The 13,061-nt window shown below is 37.2% G+C and overlaps 1 protein-coding gene across 1 annotated transcript in view; it reads right to left on the reverse strand.

Moving 5' to 3' along the window:
• Window positions 1-7,105: 7,105 nt before the first annotated feature.
• The window catches only part of LOC115448055 (mucin-5AC), a 65,419-nt gene continuing 59,463 nt past the window's right edge, over window positions 7,106-13,061 (reverse strand). Inside the window, exons 4-6 of the mRNA XM_030175350.2 lie at window positions 11,454-11,633; window positions 10,270-10,461; window positions 7,106-10,055 (exon numbers count right to left, since the gene is read on the reverse strand). Of these exons, the coding sequence (XP_030031210.1) occupies window positions 7,951-10,055; window positions 10,270-10,461; window positions 11,454-11,633 (2,477 nt within the window). The 3' untranslated portion in view covers window positions 7,106-7,950. The remainder of the gene's footprint in view (window positions 10,056-10,269; window positions 10,462-11,453; window positions 11,634-13,061) is intronic.

Here is a 13,061-nt window from a genome sequence, read left to right on the forward strand (position 1 = left end):
ACTATAAGGGGTAATTTATGTATAAATTACCCCTTATAGTTATAACGACTTAATCCAAAATGCAGTCTCTTGATTGTAGTACATAATGAGTTAGGATAGCAATCTGCATCGAGCTTAATTAAAATAGAAACATTTTATAACATTTCTAAAGAATATAACAAGATTTCAACAGACGCATAACAAAAATGTACATATAATCTAAAACAATTAATAAATCTATGATTCTGAAGGCATGAATTAATGTAAGTAAAAAAATAAATGAAAGGAAGAATTTATTGCGGTTGATAGATGGAACATGCGTGAGGTATCGAGTGATGCGGATACTGGTGTGTAATTTGATTTACGATGTCACGGTGAAAGGGATAATCATAAAAATATTAGAATTGATGCCACAACGCAATGTGCGAACGTTGCGAAGTTATCTGCGAAGATAGCACAGCAATAAGGAACATAATAAAGAACTAAAATTACATTCACTAAATAAACAACACGTGACTATAGCTCCAGTTACATTAGTAATTACTTGACTGAAACTAATTTAAAGATACATTCGATGTTATAGGGTTAAAGGAAATTGGGCCTAATAAAAGTTTTATGAATTTATTTTAATACGTTACATATGTGATGGTACTAGACAACATTTTAATACTGAGCAATGCAATAAATACGAGATTTGTTTTCCTTATATGCTATCTATTGATGATACGATTTCGATATTCACAGACAAATTTACCTATTGATAATTACACTGAATATGCAATATTAAAAATTGGTACATCTAAATTTGGTTAAATACTGAATTTTTGGTTAAGCGGCGATAGCCCAGTTGGGTGTGGAACGGACTGCCAAGACGAATGTCCGCAGGTTCAAATCCCAACGGCACACACCTCTGACTTTTCTAAAAATCACGTATGTATTCTTTGTGAATTTATCGTTCGCTTTAACGGTGAAGGAAAACATCGTGAGGAAACCTGCACACCTGAGAAGTTCTCTATAGGAATTTCGAAGATGTGTGAAGTCTACCAATCCGCACTAGGCCAGCGTGGTGGACTAAGGCCTAATCCCTCTCAGTAGTAGAGGAGGCCCGTGCTCAGCAGTGGGCAAGTATATAATACAGGGCTGATATTGTTATTATTATTACTGAATTTTAACCCCGATTAATTTAAACAATTAAATGTTGCAAGCTCATGAAAAAACATTTGTCGAATTATTCGTTCCCTGCTTGCGAGGCAAAAATACTCCACAAGGTTTACAGGTTAACCTACTATTCTTATTCCATCCAGAATATTCTAGAATGTCGGTCAGTTCCCACGTTATCTAAGCGATTATGCAAGCGACCCTTATATCATCCTTACGTTGGAACTACAATCTCTTGGCCCGACGAGCCGCTGCAATATTACTTTCATGACGTAAGCTCAGCCGAAATTTAGGTAGTCTAAATCGTTGCTAGCTGCAAGCGTATCTGTTTTTTTATAAGTGTATACTAGCTAAATTATCATCTCTCTACTCTCTGAGATCCTATAAGGTAAGCAGATCACTCTATTCGTTGATAATCGCTGCAAAATCTGAAACTTGGTTTCTTATTCTTGCTGATAGTGCTCCGTTGAAGACTCAAACCAATTGCCTTTCCTGAGTCATTGAAATGTTTATTATTAATGTTTATTCAAAGAAATTTCTAGAGACTTTCCCGTCTTCACACCCACCACTACTACTCCTGTAAGCCAGGTTCAGCAGTGAAGCTCGGCGAGTCTCACTAAAGATGTTTCCCAACCTCTTTGTAAATTTAAAGCACTTGCCACCCTCGCCCCTTCTACTTAAAGGCCCGCATCCCCTGGTAATGCTCATTGAAATTTTGGATCTACAATCATCATCATCATCCTACAAATATTGCTCTGAACGAATCATTACTCCTCAGTTCTATCAGGTAATCAACTAAAGAATGTAATAGGGATTTTGGAATGCCTGATGATAACCAGTTTATCTCGAAGTTAGCCAGGTTAAATCGGATTTCTCTAGAAAATGTGATTTCACGGTCATTAATTAGCTTTAAAATGCGGGGCGCGTCGAAGAAACTTGAATATTTAGTTTCATTCATGAATTTGAGGAAATCAAGACGAACGCGCGACACACAGGCGCCGATATATTTATAGCTTTTATCTGAGTTTTAATAAGTCTATAAAAGTCCTATTACTGGGCAAAACATCTCCCATTTCGTCAACAGCACGTACTTTTTCTTTTATTCTGATACGGCGAAGTGATACAAGTGGACTAGACCTTATGGGAAAGATCTCTACATCCAAACAAAACAATGTCTTTATTGTTCGTAAATTCCGTCAATGAGATAAAATTTTACCAAGCGATGATCTACTATGACTCGAATATAAATTTAAAAAAAATGATTTAGAATGTAACGAGACAAGCTAGCAACTTATTGTACCCAATATTATGCTCGTAACTTCTTGCCCATCTTTTGTTGATTTGAGCAACAGAACTATTCACAAACAATACGCGGGGGTCACGACCCGCCCCCTGGAAATTGAGGAAGACATTACTTCCACGACAACACGTCATAAATATTTACAGATAATGTTCACTTCACATTGCACATACTTAGAATACACAATACTTGTAACACTGAGCCTGAATTCTCTCAAATAAGTATTGTATACTAGTGAGGAAATATGTTTTCAAGAGTTTACAGATTTTTTATTTAGACGGCAAGGATTATAATTTGACATGAACATTTATTTTATTTAGCAAAATACGCCAACAAGCATACTTTTTATTAAGACGGCAAGAATTTGACATGATAAATTATTTTATTTTGCAAAATACGCCAACAAATGTAATAGCATGAGTGCACTGCTAGCCTTGAAGAAAAAGAATAGGTATTAGAGAAGTAGGAGGGGCGTGTTTTAGACTTCAAACATTATGAGTACTACACAGTTAAAATATGATTACAGATCTTAGTCGATGACCACTGACCCTAGAATACAGGCTCGAATCACTGTATCTACGATCACGATGCAATCATATTACTTAAATAAAATAATATCTGTCCAACCAAAAAACAGAATTCGAAAAGTCTACGCACCTCACCCTTCGGATTGCCTAACAAGGATTAAAAGTTAAAAACATTTGCAACACATCCTTATTGAAGTCGTATTATGGAGCAGGTCGAATCCTTCGTACTTTCACACAACTTTCAGACACAACTTGGCGGCGGTCAGTGCAGTATAATTTACCTAACTGACGCCACTTTCAACTTTTTTGCATATTGGATTAATCTATTAGGAATTTATTAAAATTCTATTACGACTTTCATATTGTATTCCTATATTAATGCAATTATGTTTGGTTAATAATCTTGACATCGTGTTATATTGGATAGTTTGACGAACTTTCTTTCTAGCACTGAATAAATTAAACAGTAGAAAAGTTTCCTGTAGAGCAGTTAGTCTTTCTAGGCTGCGGTTTTTATTTCACCGCAATCATTTTTGTTATATCTGAACGATAAACGTTGTTAAATGCAGTATAGGGATTTGAAATATAAAACTATGATATTGCTTTTATTTTTAGACAATCTTCGCGTTTAACACAACACGAGTGCCTTGATGGTCTCATCACGAAGTTTCAATATTCAGCAAAACTAAAAAATATCATGTATCCACGATATCGAATAATATTTTGTAATTTCATATATAACCTTCGAGCAGGTTCTAAACATAAAGTAAACACTGCATCTTGGATTTATTGCAGGCAATGTGCAGGGCAGTTGCATCATCGAGACAGCGTCGCGCGACCTCTGGCCTGACCCCTCCTATTTCACACTAGAAAGGAAGGAACTTTGCGAATTTACACATCAATATTTATGACTATTTGCCTACTATCTGGTGTGCAAATTGCTTGTTATATAGTTGTAAAAAATAGACACATTGTTTCGTAGGCACGAGAAATTTAATTCTTTACGGGACAAAAATTCGGTTCTTTGATTCAAAAGTAGTGTAATGGGACATAGGTAAAATGTTTTGAAATCGATTCCATATTTATTAATATGAGTTATTTCTAAAAACACATATATAAATTGTCCCTGATTGAAAGGTCGCCTTTTTCACATTATAGAGAAGAAAAAGTCGTCGAGTCATGAGTTCACTAGTTGAGTTTCTGCTGCCTCTCTAGAGATAAAAAAAGAAAGATAGATTCTACATATTCTACATATCTATATATGTATATTCTACATATTTTTTATCAATATCGTTAATTAAAGAAACTGAATAAAGTTTATTTTCATTAATAGTAACTAGACTGAATAAGTCAAAGAAGGAATTAAGACAGTAACTACCTATTTATTATTCCATCAGTGCAATATTTTTCGGCAGCATGTGTTGGAGAGAATGCATCAAATTTCCTCATGTTATTGCATCTCACCGCATCATTAAACAAGTGGGCCGATGAATCCGCAATGCAACGATTTGAACTTTAAACATATTTAGATATTAGGGTGTTATTTGTAAATTTTCTGTGCATTCTGAGTAGTCAGAGATACAACTAGACCAGTCATGGTTCGCCGAGTCTGTATTAGTCCCATGGTTGTAATTGTATCAACAATGTTTTATGCACTATGATTTTGTTTGCGTTTCTATCGATAGTGTATTCCGTCATTTATGTTATTTAATTTCAAAATGTATTTATTACACTAAAACAAACCAGTTGGTTCGTTGTCACTAAACACGTCGTAAGTAGAATTCATTAGGTTATTCAGACGCATAGTGCCTACATACAAGTAAATGTTTTCTTTCTTTCTTCTTAGTGTAACGACATATTGGAAACATTCTAATCTGGACAACTGTAAAAATATATTTTTAATCAACTTTATTACTAAAACGACTCCGTACGCAATGATTAATCAACCCGCTTCGAGGCAAACGTCGTGGGTTCTATCCCCGCACATAGACATTCTTTTGAAGTCGTAGTTATGCTGTTCTCACCAAAAACTTAAAATCTTACACATCGTATATCAATGAGTAGTTTAACGAACGATTAACTTACTATGTAGGTCAAGAAGCCCTTATAAGGTCCGACGGTTCGTTGCGACCTCCGCCGGCCTTTTAGGGGACCTAATACGGACCTCTTACAAAACTAAATCGATAGTAGGACTCATCGCAAAGAGAATGCTTAGTCAACTGAATATTATTGCATCTCGAATGATCTACACATAAAACGGTTAATGCTGTTTTTATATTAATTTGTTGATATGAGTTTCAATATTATGTTAGCAAAGCACCGGTAAACATTTATGCGATATAAAGAAAGAAAATATAAGATATTATGACGGGAAGGGTGCAAATAATATTCGGCGTTGAGTAGTCATTGGATTTTTTATATGTCGTCATGGAGATGATTTTTTAAATGGAACGCCAACGCCATCTTATAGCGTTCGACAGAATCTTCGCTACACAGCGCAATGAAGATGTCAGACGGCATCAAGAAGGCCAGAAGCCTAGCAGTAAAATAAAAATAACAAGCCTATGAAAAATTAGCAATTCAGCTGGTTTAGATCAAGTGATCGAATAATATTATTGGATACTAGTTTTGTGGGTGCGTGGAGACTGTCTCGCGTTCCGTATTTTGTGTTGTTGGAACTATAATTATTTTAGGACAAAAACTACAACTACTAAAACCTGACTTCGGTTATTGTGATTCGACATATCCCCACATATGTCCACGATACTTAGTAGTAACAAGCTATGGAGGACTATAACGAACATACACCGTGCCTTCCGTTATATATATGTAGTTCCTAAGCGTAGATAAGTAACTAGTAACTTAAATTGTTATTTTTTATCATTATAATATTGCAACCTTAATTATCCTTTATACAACACTTCCAATCGTCATCAGATGTTACACTGTATAATCATTATTATTTTATTACTTACATTCATTTAATAAATTCACAAAATAAACTAAGTTTATTAAAACTGTGCACTTAAATTTTTTATGACCTGAACAGCGTCTGCTGCATTGAGCGCCATCAGCTATTCATTTTCCTAACTATATTAATTTTCTATCCAAGCAATAGATGGCGCTATATAAAATAACTTTTAGGGTATAAAGAAACCTTAAAATAATTGTGTTTCTTTTTGCACTTTAATAACATGTCGAGCATGGCGCACGCCTTATGGTTAGCGATACGCTCGCCCATAAACATCTTATATTACTTCTTACTCTCAATAATACTATAAATGTAAATGTTTAGAAGATGATATTTGGCACTCCGGAGACCATGTCCTAAATTAACATATTATTATAAGCTATTTTTTCTCGACAATTTACACCCTCGAGAAATATTAAAAATTTTTAAGTAGATGGAGAATCCTTTGTACAAATAGCGATATAATCGCTACAATTAATCAGTGATTATTGTAGATTTTCACATGGAAGTAGCTACGAGACACCCAGTAATATAATAATACGATACCATACAGAACTGAATACATAAATATTGTTTGTGTGAATGTCAACAACGAAGCAGCAACAATGTCGCTTCTACCCTATAAATAGGTGTAAAAGGGAAGCAAATATAATTACTCGATATGATGAGACTTAAAACATCTCAGAAAGACATGCGCAATACAGTGCTACAGCCTTTTGTAATTAAAATTTTGCGTAGAGTTGCTATTGCCCATGCCTTCTACTGCAGTTGTATCGCTTACCATCATAATGGCATTCGCCTTTATGTGCGGCGGTCTATAGACAATAGCGTAGACTGAGTACGGAGCAGACGAACTCTCGCATATAAAAATCCTAAAAGTCATCATCATAGGGATAGTAGTGTGAGTTATTGGCGATGTAATTTGCTTGGAAAATGCCTAAATTACTCGATTGTTCCAAAAAAGAAGTTACGAATGATGTGTTTATCAAATGTTATAATAATACAAGTTAAAGTATTTTATAATAAAGGATAAATTCAATTCAATTTAAAAATTCGCGACTTCATTATACTTATTTATTTAAAAAATTATGTAAATACAATCACCATATCATATTAATGCACTGGTTAGTAAATTTTGTTGCAGACGGGGACTCATAAATAAGAAAACCGTTTATCAGTCTAGGTTTCTTTTATTTGTAAAAAAACAATAATAATAAAATAATACAGTGAGCACATGCGCTTATTGCCCGGGAAAAGAATGCGGTCTTCCGGAGCAATAGGCAGCACCTTACACGAGTCACAACTCAACGAACCGACTGCAGGCAGCTCGAGGCACTGGACCGGAGACGGGGCCAAACCGAAACATAACTCAATACCAAACACGTCACGTGTGCAATAAATAAACTATGTGCAATCACATATATTCTAATCCCACTAGGTCTAAGCGCTTCCTAACGTTCGCATTTCTTAATTACCAAATTCGTTTTTGTACCAATTTTGTTGTCTCTTGCGGCTGTGCGACCGCACGCTGCCGAGTTCTCTCACGGCGACTAAAGGAACTAAACCTATGGAATGTCTACGGCTGCGTTTGTCATGCTCTTGTTAAAAGCTAGCAGTAATGGCAACGTGGCTGAGGAGCGCGAGCGGCCGCCCGCGCCGTCACATGACTAGCTTGGTTGCTTACACCGACCACTTACAAATCTCTCACTAAAATAAATAAACTTACACTAACAAGGGTCTAACCGTAATTTGACACAATGCGACGCGTTGCGCCCTCATATTACTATAAATAATTTGTCCAGCTACTAAATTGAATTCGACCGCGTTGTGTCGGACGTCTACTTACATTACAATATACACTATGCTCGCCGCCGCAGCGGACAATTGACGACGAATACGATATTCAGATAGGGTTCACTAACTAATAGTCTCTAAGTTTAACCTATAGTTTCAAGAACGAAACTTATTATCTAAATGCTGATAGCTGAGGTTCCATCGACAACGTTGCGGGCCGCTCACTTTGTGCTTAGAGTAGCGTTCGCCGGGTTGTCCATTCTCTCTACCTCGAGGGTGGTGACGTCAGGTGCCACCGTCTCTGCTTCGCTTGAGGAAGCATTGCCCTCTGTCGTCATCTCGGCTGAGAACGATATCGGCGTATCTTCAAGCGAGTCCGATATTGGTTTGTCATTGCTCTTCTTCATAACAACCTTGGTTGGTCGGCGGTTGATAGTCGGCACGTAAGACTGGGTGATAATCTCTATATCTTTTTTCTCCGTCTTATTTTCCGGCATATCGTCAGATACGTTGTCGATTATCGGTCTACGTGTCGTTGGCTCAATCTTATCATTGGGAGGTGGAGAGTCTGTAATGTTGTCGGTATCATCGCCATCGCCTTCGATCTCGACTACTTTTTGCTTGTTCACGGCGTTCTTATTTTTTACTGGCACTTCTGTGATAGAGTTCTGGTTTGAATTGCTGTTCTTGCTTTTGTATCCAGCATTCACGGGTATCAACTCTTCAGAATCAGCAATGCTAGTGACGCCAGTAACATGAACTACGCCTGGCGAGTCTGTATGATCGTTTATAGATGCTACATCGCTCACTAAATTGATCAAATCTTTTAGAAGATTGGTTTTATTTTCTTCGGCAGATGCTTCAATAATTGGTGCATGTTTCTCTGAGTCACCGGAAATTTTAATGAGTTCTACGGAATCGGTCGCTGTCTCCATAGATCCTAATGGTGTGAGAATAAACTCGGTAGTCTCAACATTTTCAAACATATTGTTGTCGCCTGAAACGGCTCGAGATACAGTGATAACTTCAGATCCTGTAGGTGATATTCTCGAACTGGTCATCAACGGATCTGTGGTTGACGCACTTTTGTCTTTAACAGCCTCGGTCTCATGAGGTTTCTGGTCACTGGTTTCAATAGGTAAAGAACTGAGTTCGGTCTGAGAGGTCACTTCAGTGGCGATATTGGATTTAGCAATCGAGCTATTTGTCTGTTCCTGATCTGCAATGCTCGATCCGTAGTCAGTAGTCGTAATTAATTTGTGTGTAGTAGTATCAATTTCCGCGGAAGACATAGTAGGTGATTGCTCTTCAGACGCCTGCGTAGGTTTCTCAGTTGCATTATCATCTACTTTCCTACTGTTTTCAGAACCCAGAATCGTCGATATAGACGCAGGTTCATCTGTAGTCGTGTCTAACTCTGATTCTAAATCGTGGGCTATATAAGCGGGAACACCAAGTAATTCAATGGGGATGGCAGATCGTAAATTGAGCATTGGATTATCTTTAGGACTTGTAAATTCTGTACTGTCTACTTTTAACGTGCTGACTTCAGCTGATGTTTCAGGTATTTTTACCGTAGTCACGGTTGTGTCGGGTAGGTCTTTCTGCGTGGTTGATAAAGGTTCTTCCACTTTTGGCTCGGTTGGCACAACATTTGGAATCATCATTTCGTGGGGAGGAATATGATCACTGTCGGCAGAAGGTTCTGGAACGATATCTTCCCCGTGATTACTGAGCACAGAGAAATCATCCGGCAACGGCGGGAAGGCTGGATTGTGGTCGAAAAGCGATGTGTCCTCTTCTTCCATCACTGGAGATTTGGTGGTGGTAGCAACAGGCATAGGGTCGGGTCCCATTGAAGGTACGCCCATAGTTGCAATTATAGGCCCATTTGAAGGATAAATTTCGCTGTTAATGGAATCTTGTGTAGAGAAACTTATTTTTGAAGGGGGCATGTCAGCCAAATCTTTGTTTGAAGTATCTGCTTTAGATTCTTCGAAAGCAGGTGAAGCATGAACTTCAGTAATTGTTGGTGTTTCAATTTTTACTTCACTTTCAGATTTTACGCTTTTCTCAGATGTGGCCTCTCGCGGTATAAGAGGGGATTTAGATGATGAATATTCCGCAACGTCAATACTGGGTGATGGAAGGATCTCTTTGATCTTGACATCGGTGATCACTGGAATTTCAGACACTGGCGTTATTTCCTTGATGGTGATTTCTTGTTTAATGTTCTCTTTTGGTGATTGTACAGGGCTGTTCTTGACTTCATCGGTGGTCGACAAATGTGGAGGTAGCGATGATATACCGGGAAGGACCGTTACACCTGAAATGTTTATTAAAAAGATATTATTACATGTAATATGTAATTAAAGGCATTTGGAAGATTTATATATTAAGGTAGGGTAACAAATCAAAATTAATTATAATCATTCGAAGCGAAGAAATTAAGCACAGCTATTTTTTGACACCACTAATAGCACAACATTTTTTTAAGGAATCTTATACTAATTCACTAAGTGTCCCAAATAAAACCTCACCTCTAACTGGACAGTTGTCATATTCCGGACAGCACCTGCCCGGCACGAGCCTGGGGCTGCAGTCGTCTCGCACGAAGCAGGCGATGGTCCTGCAGACCACCTCCCCTCCCTGGCAGTAGCATACGCGGCAGGGGTCCGCGGGGTCCACCAACTTCTCACCGTTGCTGTACACGCGACCTTCTTGCTCACATTCTGGAAAAGGAATACCACCAGTTGCATTATTTTTTACATTACTTGTCATTTTCCTGTTTTTAGTTATAGTGTAAAATTTTGTTACATGATGTGTAAAGTTGTAATTATTGCTCTATAATTTTGAACCTATTGATATATTTTGTTTAAAAAAGCTATTAAACTGGTCCCTATGATTTGTTTTTGTTAGTAGGTAGGATATAGTTTATATCCGCCCGGATAGCGACCACCGTACACAAGGTGTCGCCGCTATAATGGCCCACGTAAGTGTGTCGCGTTCCGGGATCAACTTGTGTATATTCGATTCCAATAGGCCGGCATAATTGTGTCGACTGTCAAGGGTTAATTATCTCTCATCAGTCGACATTATATTGGAACCGACTCCACCTACCATCAGATGCGGTGGGGTCGCATAGCCGAACCCGAATAAAAAAAATATTAGTAAATCAGCTTTTCCTTTTGTTTCTAAATCGTACATCTTCAATCTAATAAATTATCTTTGTAAAGACTAGGCTATATCTACTAGACCATACTAACTTGTAATTATATGTGGATAAAATCTTTACAAATATAATTACGTCTATTAGTATAATTGGTCCATTGTAGTCTTCCGTCTCTATGTTATATGAAGACTATATATATTTTCTATTTCCCAGTTCAAGAGTATTGGATACATTAAATAGCCGACTACGTAACAAACACGTATCGTATACATATCTCAATATATCTATACATATGTAGCTATATCATGTAAGATAAATCATAATATACCCTTTACCCATCAAAGTTCCGCAGAGAGATAACTGGGGAACCTAATAAGATAATTTTACACTTATTTAGAATAGAGTAAATTCTCTGTACTATGCAACAATGAATTTGTTCACACCTATAAGCAATCTTGTCATTTCTTTTTGCGTCATAACTCTATCCATCTTTTCTATTCTTATCCATCCATTAAATCTGTAAGATCCTATAATTACGAAACTTTTCCTTACCACATTGATAAGTGGGACAGCAGTGATCAGGTCGGTGCAACGCCTTGCAGCCAGGCCTGGGCTCACACTGCTGCTTCTCGCACTGGACTCCGCCGTTGGAACACTTGCATTTCTCGCAAGGGTCCGTGCCTGGGAAGTCGTCTCCGGGGAGGTACACCACGTCCCCGAGAGCACAGCTTCCTGGAAACCAAATCAACATCGATTAGTAGATTCAATACGAACTTTTATATATATTTTTAGATATGTAGCAAGGACGCTAATAGCCAGTATGGGGTTAGCGGATCACCTGATGTCTAGAGGTCTCCACTGGTAATAACTTATTTAAAAAAAACTAATTATTTTCTTAGGTGGACCAATAAGAATTCGATCCATTCTGCCTAATCGTTTGATATGCCTATGTGACTGCCATGATGTGACTGATTCGGATTATAGACAACGAAAACTCTATTAAAGACTTCATTGCTCCTCTATAATGACCTTCCCTTATATACAATTTGAAGGAAAATTTATTTCTTAAAATAAATGTTTTATACACTTCACAAATAGTTTTAGATGATTAGTTAGAATGCGGTCGAATTTATTTGGAGTTAATCCAAAACCATTCTTGAAGGCTATTATTGCCAAATTGCAGATAAATTGCAATAGATACTCGATATAACATTTTGCCTGCAGAACTGGTGTTCATATCCCGGTATCATAAAATACGTGCCACAGCTCATCCTGGCTTACAGGATCTGTAGTGGGAGCTGAAAGAGCGGGAAAATCTGTACCCCAGTAGAAGTTATGGTTCAGAATCCTAATTAATCATTGCTTGGTGCCTTTCTTTTATCTTAAAACAACTTAAAAACAGACACAAATCTGATTAACATAGTCAATTAGTAAAATTGTATTAAACTGTAATGGTTATCAAGCAGTCTATAACTTATCTACTTATTTGCTCACGCATTGTATAACAATAAAAACAGACTTCGATACCTATTCTAGAATAAAGTTAACGGATAGTAGTCAACATCTCTATACTTTTAATATATTAGAGGAAAAATAACACAAAGATATTCTACGCGCACGGAATCACTAGCGATATATAGGAAAGGTTACGATGATATTTTTCGTTGGGAAGTTCAAAGAAATCAATAAATGTACCGTGAGCGGTTATTGCATACTGAATGCGCCAATTTGGAGCGCATCGCGTGTTCAACTATCGTAAATTATGAACGATTTCACCACCACAATACCACGAGCTCCAAGCTCTGCGGCCCCCCTTAAATTGCTATCAGTTTCCTATTTCGTTACGTCACTAGGTTTATTTTAAAGAAAGATTATAGTAGGTAACGTCATCTGAAGCATTGTAAGGATAAAATTTTGTATGATTATTAATATTACTTAAAGGTTTTTAATAAGTTAAATCAAGGAGTTTGAGTATTTTGAAACTTAAAATTAATTCTGAGTAACATAAATGATTAAGTGTGGGGTCAGCCTATTTATCATTAGGCTGTCATTGAAAGAATGAATAAAATAAACTTTATTCCATGCGCATTCAGGTCGCTCTAAAAGGGCTGCTGGCAGCCGCTTGGTAGCTGACGGATAATAAATGTTGTGGACTATCGC

This window comes from Manduca sexta, chromosome 17 (assembly GCF_014839805.1).
Source record: "Manduca sexta isolate Smith_Timp_Sample1 chromosome 17, JHU_Msex_v1.0, whole genome shotgun sequence".
Lineage (NCBI taxonomy): Eukaryota > Metazoa > Arthropoda > Insecta > Lepidoptera > Sphingidae > Manduca > Manduca sexta.